Raw genomic sequence first — 8,842 nt, forward strand, 5'->3', positions numbered from 1 at the left:
GTTGAAATCTGTGGACCTGCAAGTCACAGCTGGAGAACACGTACTGTGTTATGACGGACATGACCTTACAACTCTCCACCGTGAGGTGCGTGTGTGTGCCTGCTGTCGTGGAAATACAACCCCAATTCCAGTGAAGTTGGGACGTTGTGTAAAATGTAAATTAAAAACAGAATACAATGATTTGCAAATCCTCTTCAACCTATATTCAATTGAATACACCTCAAAGACAAGAAATTGAATGTTCAAACTGAGACTTCATTGTTTTTGTGCAAATATTTGCTCATTTTGAAATGGATGCCTGCAACATGTTACAAAAAAGCTGGGACAGTGGTATGTTTACCACTGTGTTACATTACCTTTCCTTCTAACAACACTTGAGTGTTTGGGAACTGAGGACACTAATTGTTGAAGTTTTGTAGGTGGAATTCTTTTCCATTCTTGCTTGATGTATGACTTCCGTTATTCAACAGTCTGGGGTTTCCGTTGTCATATTTTTCGCTTCATAATGTGCCACACATTTTCAATGGGCAACAGGTCTGGACTGCAAGCAGTCCAGTTTAGTACCCGCACTCTTTTACTATGAAGCCATGCTGTTGTAACACGTGCAGAATATGGCTTGGCATTGTCTTGCTGAAATAAGCAGGGACCTCCCTGAAAAAGACGTTGCTTGGATGGCAGCACGTGTTACTCCAAAACCTGGATGTACCTTTCAGCATTGATGGTGCCATCACAGATGTGTAAGGTGCCCATGCCATGGGCACTAACACACCCCCATATCATCACACATCACAGATGCTTGCTTTTGAACTTTGCGCTGGTAACACTCGTCTTTTTCCTCTTTTGTCCAGAGGACACAACATTCATGATTTCCAAAAACAATTTGAAATGTGGACTCATCAAACCACAGCACACTTTTCCACTTTGCATCTGTCCATTTCAAATGAGCTCGGGCCCAGAGAAGGTGGCGGCATTTCTGGATGTTGTTAATGTATGACTTTCGCTTTGCATGGTTGCATGAGTTTTAACTTGCACTTGGAGATGTAGCAACGAACTGTGTTAACTGACAATGGTTTTCTGAAGTGTTCCTGAGCCCACGTGGTATTCTTTTACACAATGATGCCGGTTTTTAATGCAGTGCTGCCTAAGGGATTAAAGGTCACGGGCATTCAATGTTGGTTTTTGGCCTTGCATGTAGAAAGTTCTCCAGATTCTCTGAATCTTCTGATTATGGACTGTAGATAATGGAATCACTAAATTTCTTGCAACTGAACGTTGAGAAACATTGTTCTTAAACTGTTGGACTATTTTTTCACGCAGTTGTTCACAAAGTGGTGATCCTCGCCCCATCTTTGCTTGTGAACGGCTGAGCCTTTTGGGGATGCTCCTTTTATACCCAATCATGACACTCACCTGTTTCCAGTTAACCTGTTCACCTGAGGAATGTTCCAAACAGGTGTTCTTTGAGTATTCATCAACTTTCCCAGTCTTCTGTTGCCACTGTCCCAGCTTTTTTGAAATGTGTTGCAGGCATCCATTTCAAAATGAGCAAATATTCGCACAAAAAACAAAAAAGTCTATCAATTTGAACATTAAATATCTTGTCTTTGTGGTGTATTCATTTGAATATAGGTTGAAGAGGATTTGCAAATCACTGTATTCTGTTTTTAATTTACATTCCACACAACGTCTCAACTTCATTGAAATTGGGGTTGTACATAAAAATATATATCGGATTTGCAACGGGCTGGCGCAATCATGTCAGCATGCACATCGGCAGGTTGTGCCAAGTGAAAAGTACCATCTGATCATGTGTACACTCAGGTGGCGATCAGAATGTAACATCACCCACGTCAGCTCTGGTCTACATGATGCGGTGTCCTTCGGCGCGCCGCACTGTAAACACGCAGGGCCATCTGGACACGCGCGCGGAGCCAGTAGATATGATCATGACAAGCGCGCACTGCTTCATTCATGTCATGTTATTCCTGTATGGGTCATATACAGAGGAACAGAAGGATCATACTTGTGTGGTCCATTCGATAATAGGGATTAAATATTAGAAAGTGCGGTGGGGGTTTTTTTTTTTCTTTGGTGTGCCCCCCCAACACACACACACACACACACAGCAGTGGCGCAACACGTTCCATGTGCTTGCACTGTGTTCACGCCTGTCCAACTGTACATCCTTCCCGACAGCAGGAGGAATGTTTTGCGGTTCTCCATTTCGATTTTTGTTTGCAGATTTTCTGCCAGTTTCTGCTTCTTTCGCCCAATGTCGTGTTATGTGTGAAGGTGCCCTTACCTTGTAACATGATAACAAAAAGAGTGACACATGATGAAAACTATTCCTTTTTAAACCCCTATTAACTCAACCAATAATTTGTATTATTTTTTTCCAAAATTAGAGCAACTTTAAATTTTGACCCCTGTACAATTGAAATCAACCTTTGTCACTATTCTTGCTGTTTTTACCCCGTAACATTCAGTCACAGATAGTCCACACTATACCTTTATGGAATCTCTGTGATCAGACAAATAATGTGGTATAGTTTTCAATATGACTGGAACATCTTCTAATTTTTACCCCTGTGTAATTATTCAATTGACTCCTACCTGGCTGTCTATTGAAAATTCAAGTGGACACCCTGCCTTTTCAAAAGGGTAATGTCTAATGTGTATTTGAGCCAAATTTGATGCTAGCATCCACATTTGAAGGATTTTTTCAGTTACTGGCTGCACTACTGTGGCTTTCCTCACACTCAATAGGTTTCAGAGACTGTGCCACCTGTTGGCCAAAAGTAGAATTACAACGTACCCAATGTTTGAACCAAGCAGTAAGGAGGACTCGAGGCCGATTTTTGATGCCAAGGCAAAGACCAAGTCATTGCATAGCAAGACCGAGGTCAAGGCCAAGGCACCAAAAAAAACTGCTTGGTTTACCGATTGGTTCCAATGTTGGAACCATTCATTGACACAAAAACTTTGAAGATATCATGTACATGTCCAGCACACAGACACACACAAATGCACAGACAGACCCACACATGGAGTCAAGCAGCTCCTACTATACCTGCTCTGCCTGTGACGTTGCAGGTATTAAATTTAAAAAATAAATTAATAAGACAGAAAACTGTATTAAAAGCATGTCAACAATAGAAGGAAATGTAAAAAGAAAATGGAACACTTTTGTCTTTTTCGTTTGTTTGTTTTTTTTAATACTAACTTGTGCGCAAAGTCTTTTGGTGGCAGGGCGGCCTTGATGATCTCAAGGATCTTGGAGAGATAGGGCTGGATCTCTGACCTAACAGCCACAACCAGCAGCCCTAGAGCCTGGAAAGCTGCCATTCTTTCCTTCTCCTTCTTCAGACAGCCCAGCAGATAGCCCATAGTGTCTGAGAGATACTGGTCTGAGCAAGGAAAGGAACAGCCACAATAAAAAGGATTAAACAGAGATACAAACCAAGACATCAGGTTTTCAAGGCAACGCTACTGGGATTAGGACAAAGAAAGCAATGTCAGTGGGTAAAGTAAGTACTGGACAAATCATAATTTTGCTGAGTAAATATACAATGAACAAAAATATAAACAATACTTTTGTTTTTGCTCCAAATTTTTCATGAGCTGAACTCAAAGATCTAACATATTTCATATATACACAAAAGACCTATTTCTCTCTAATATTGTTCACAAATCTGTTTAAATCTGTGTTATTAGTGAGCACTTCTTTGCTGAGATAATCCATCTCACCTCACACATGTGGCATATCAAGAAGCTAAGTATGATTATTGCACATGTGTGCCTTAGGCTGGCCATAATAAAAGGCCACTCTGAAATGTTCAGCTTTATAACAGCACAATGCCACAGATGTTGCAAGTTTTAAGGGAGCGTGCAATTGCTATAGTGACTGCAGGAATGTCCACCCTGGACCCAACTGAACTATAAAAAGATGTCTCATTACCAAGGTATGACACAAGAAACATGTCATGATGGGTAAACCCAAAGAGTGCTCTCAAGAGCTTCGCAACCTTATTGGTGCAAAACATACTGATGCCATTACTGAATGATTTCTAAACTTCTGAACGTTCCAGTGAACACTGTTCACAGAACTGGAAAGAACATAATTTCACCATAAACTGGCCATGACCAGGTGCTCCTCACACGATTTGTGACAGAGGAGTGAAATGAAATATCAGAAGAGTTGTTCAATAGGCAAGGACCACTTGTAGAGCACTTTAGAAAGACCTGGAGAGTTTAGCAGGTATAATTGTTTCAAAGAAAACAAGAAATGCACTCAAACGCCATGGCCTGTATGCACGTCCACCACACAAGACTCCACTGCTAAAGAAAAAGCACGTTGAAGTTGTTTAAGGTTTATTGTACAACATTTAGACAAGCCTGTGAAATACTGGGAAAATACAGTCTGGTCAGATGAAACCAAAATTGAACATTCAGCATTTCCCAAAACACACCATATTTGGAGGTCAAATGACACTACACATCACCCCAAAAACACCATACCAACGGTGAAGTTTGGAAATGGGGACATCATGGTGTGGGGCTATTTCTCAGTATGCAGCATTGGCAAGCTTCATATAATTGAAGGAAGGATGAATGGAAAAATATACAGAGAAATTCTTGATAAAAATGCTGCTGCCATCTCACAGGATGATGAAGATGAAGCAAGACAATGATCCCAAACACACAGCCAAGGAAACTCTCAACTGGTTTCAGAGAATGAAAATAAAGCTGCAAGAATGGTCCAGCCAATCACCTGACCATTAGAAAATCTATGGAAAGAACGAAACATCAGAGTTCATAGAAGAGGCTCAAGGAACCGTCAAGATTTGAAGACTGTGTAGAAGAATGGACAAAAATCACACTTGAACAATGCATGAGACTAGTTTCTACATACAGGAGGCTTCTTGAAACTGTCATTAACAACAAAGGCTTTTGTATGACGTATTAAATAAATTTCAGTAAGTCTGGTCAACACTTTTTCATTGTGTCATTCCATTTTATTACACATAATTTCTTTTGGTGTCTTTATATCTGTGGATTACTTGGGTTGATACTGATATCTGGTGAAAACTTAATGTTAATAGCACCTTCACAAATATGTTTAGTGAGAAAAATGGTGACGTGTTCAACATTTATTTTCCCCACTTTATATTCCCTCACTGCCCTTCCCCAGCCCATACAATAATAATACACAGCAAGAAATTACTGCATCAAACACTAATTCAGCTGGATCTTGGTTTACATTCAACTAAGTAGTTTCAGACAAATGAAATTGTCGCACCTGTGAAGGTATGCGGCTGGAAAGCAGCCAGGCGTGGCAGCAGGTTGAGGATGGTCATCTGGATCAAAGGGTTTTTACTGCTCTTGTATTTAAGCACCCACCGACACACCTTAAAGAACAATTAAAACTTTATCCAGACATGCGCCGTTCACCTTGTGACACACTTTTTCATGAACATCACACATAAATGTAAAAATAGAGAACCATTTAACAAAAAGAGAGAGAGACATTTAAATTAAGTCAGATCTAATTTTTTAAGGAGTTATTTCTGATCATTCAATGTAAATCAGGGGTTTTCAAAGTGTGGGAGAGTGAGCCCCCCCAGAGATCAAATGAATAGCTGCCCCCTCCACCGACACCCATACACACTATTTCTACATCTTCGTGTGTTTCTTTTTATTCTTTTACACATCTTAAACACATTTTTAAAGTATTGGTGTGTTTTTAAGGAACTGTCTATGCAATTACACATTTTACAGCCTTTGTAAACATTTTTTTAAAGATGTTTCTATTCTTTCACACATTTTTACATACTTTTCAAACATTTTAAACATGTTTTTAAAGAACTTTCCATTCTTTCACACATTTTACACCCTTTCAAATATTCTAAACATGTGTTTTTAAAGTAAGTAAGTAAGTAAATTTTATTTATATAGCACCTTTCACAGACAAGAGCCACAAGCTGCTTCACAACATAAAAGCACAGTACACCACACAAAACATCAGACAATGGCCGAGACATAAAAACATAAAACATAACATAGGATAGCAGAGCAGCCCAAAAGCTAAGCAAACGCTTGAGTAAAAAAGAAAGTCTTAAGTTGGCTTTTAAAAGTATCGACAGAGTCCAGTGAGTGCAGAAAGAGCGGGAGACCATTCCAAAGCCTGGGAGCAACAGCCTGGAAGGATCGCTCTCCTCTGGTTGCAAAATGGGTGCGAGGAACCATCAACAGATTTTGGTCCACAGACCTCAAAGCCCTGGCAGGGGCATAAGGCTGGATAAGGTCACAGATATAGTGAGGCGCCTGGCCATGTAGAGCTCTAAAAGTTAAAACCAAAATTTTAAAATTGATCCTGAAGGACACTGGCAGCCAATGAAGCTCCTTTAAAATTGGGGAAATATGAGTCCTCCTGTTAGCTTGTGTCAGAATTCTTGCTGCAGAGTTCTGTACCAACTGCAGTCGACGCAACTCCTTCTTGTTTAGACATGAAAACAAACTGTTACAATAGTAAATAATACAAGTACAATAATAAAGAACTTTCTATTCTATTTTTTTCTTTTATCATATCACATGAACATCATTTTTTAAACATTTAAACATCTGTGTGTTTTTAAACATCCATGGCATAATTAACACATTTTAACATAAATACTAAGGAATAGGTATTGATAAGATTTTATTAATATCGATCAGATTCCTTATCGATTCCCTTATCAATACCTCCTGTGAATTTTCTGTGTACTAAAAGTAGGCTTTACAGGTTTTGGATGTCAATAACATTTACCGAGTCTTAAAGTAAATAAATATGAAATTGGTCACTGGATCCTTGATCTCTGGACATTAATAAAAATAAAATCTGCAGTTTTTCTCAAAAGCATGCCCTTTCATACATGAATGGCACAAATCTAACTCCATACCTCTGAGCTGAACTCAGCCAGCTGCGCTGCAAACCAGCATCAATGTAATTCATAAAGAACGCAGGACGTCTCATTTCGGGAGGAAAAAAAACATTTTAGTCTGTTCTCTATGTAACAATGTTTGGAAAGAGATGTCATTTGATTTAAACAGTGATTCACTCTGAAGTTATTAATTCTGACCAGACTGTCTCGGCAGAGTGCGGCACAGCGTTTGGAGCTGTGAACAGAGGAAGATTCTGGTTTCTTGCATGCAACAAGACAAGAGTCCCAGTTAGTGGCTTTAAGCCGCACAAAAGTGACTCACGATTGACGTTTTTAAATGGCTTTGAGAAGAAGTGGACTTACTGCTTCTGAAAAGCAGTGAAGCAATGAACCAACAAGGAGCAGATTGGAGCACTGCTTCGTTGTTTCAAGCTTCAAAGCGGAGCCGTTACAGAAGCGGTTGTATACAGACCCGCTGCAGGGTCTGCACTCAACGTAGAGAAATGATCATTTTCCCGATAACACATCCTCAAAAACAACGGCCGCTCTGAAGGACCGATAAGGGACTCCAAAAAGGCTACCGATGTTGGTGGATCAAATAATTTCTTAATGATCCTCGAAAAGAACCGGTTCATGATACCCATCCCTTGCCCCTCCCCATCCCAGCAACCATAGGACAAAAGGTGGGGTACACCCTGAACGGGACACCAGTCTGTTGCAGGGCCAGATGCAGTGCATCCAAAAAGTATTCACAGCGCTCCACTTTTTCCACATTTTGTTATGTTATGGGCAGCCTTATTCCAAAATGGATGAAATTCATTTTTTCTCAAACTTCTACACACAATAACCCATAATGACAATGTTAAAACAGTTTTTTCTGAAATTTTGGTCATGGAGATGACCAAGAACCCGATGGTCACTCTGTCAGAGCTCCAGCATTCCTCTGTAGAGAGAGGAGAACCTTCCAGAAGGACAACCATCTCTGCAGCTATCCATTAATTAGGCCTGTATGGTAGGTTGGCCAGATGGAAGTCACTCTTTAGTAAAAGGCACATGACAGCCTGCCTGGAGTTTGTCAAAAGGCACCTGAAAGACTCTCAGACCATGAGAAACAAAATTCTCTGGTCTGATGAGACAAAGATTGAACTTTTTGGCGTGAATGCCAGGCATCATGTTTGAACAAACCAGGCACCATCACAGTGAAGCATGGTGTTGGCAGCATCATGCTGTGGGGATGTTTTTCAGCAGCAGGAACTGGGAGACTAGTCAGCATTGAGGGAAAGATGAATACAGCAATGTACAGAGACATCCTGCATGAAAACCTGCTCTGGACTGTGGCGATGGTTCATCCTTCAGGAGGAAAATGTCCCTAAGCACACAGCCAAGATATCAAAGGAGTGGCTTCATGTCCTCGAGTAGGGCTGCCACAACTAGTCGACTAGTCATGACTACGTCGACTATTGGGACAGTCGACAACTAATTTATTAGTTGACGAGTCATTTATTTTATTTAAGTCTTTGTTTTTCTCTCAATTCATAGTTTTAGGCAGCGAGCCGTCCTGCCATCATTTGGATGTTCAAATTTTGGGAATGACGGTGGCCGTCTTGTTCAAAGCCATTTAAAATGCACAGTTTACCGACGTAGCTGTGTGTGTGTGTGTGTGTGTGCGCGCGCGCGGAGCAGAGAGGGAGGATTTTAACCCGAGAGAACGTTAAAAAAAACAAAAAAAAAAAACACACACACACACACACACAACAAAACCAAACCAAACCGTGGAGCTGCCTTTACTTCTTTCCACTTTCTCTACCCGCACGGTTCTGACGGCACCATCCTGTTCACACCATGTGCGCGTCGTACACTGAATTTATGAGATCATGACATGAAATAAACGGTCAAATATCCTTAAAAAATGAGAATATATA

General features: G+C 40.5%; 1 protein-coding gene across 2 annotated transcripts in view; it reads right to left on the bottom strand.

The window, feature by feature from the left end:
• The window catches only part of mtor (mechanistic target of rapamycin kinase), a 427,661-nt gene that overhangs the window by 405,013 nt on the left and 13,806 nt on the right, over positions 1 to 8,842 (bottom strand). For both annotated transcript variants that reach the window (XM_034171997.1, XM_034171996.1), the window contains exons 8-9: positions 5,300 to 5,408; positions 3,224 to 3,407 (exon numbers count right to left, since the gene is read on the bottom strand). In XM_034171997.1, coding sequence (XP_034027888.1) covers positions 3,224 to 3,407; positions 5,300 to 5,408 — 293 coding nt within the window. The remainder of the gene's footprint in view (positions 1 to 3,223; positions 3,408 to 5,299; positions 5,409 to 8,842) is intronic.

The sequence above is a fragment of the Thalassophryne amazonica genome, chromosome 6 (genome assembly GCF_902500255.1).
Source record: "Thalassophryne amazonica chromosome 6, fThaAma1.1, whole genome shotgun sequence".
NCBI lineage: Eukaryota > Metazoa > Chordata > Actinopteri > Batrachoidiformes > Batrachoididae > Thalassophryne > Thalassophryne amazonica.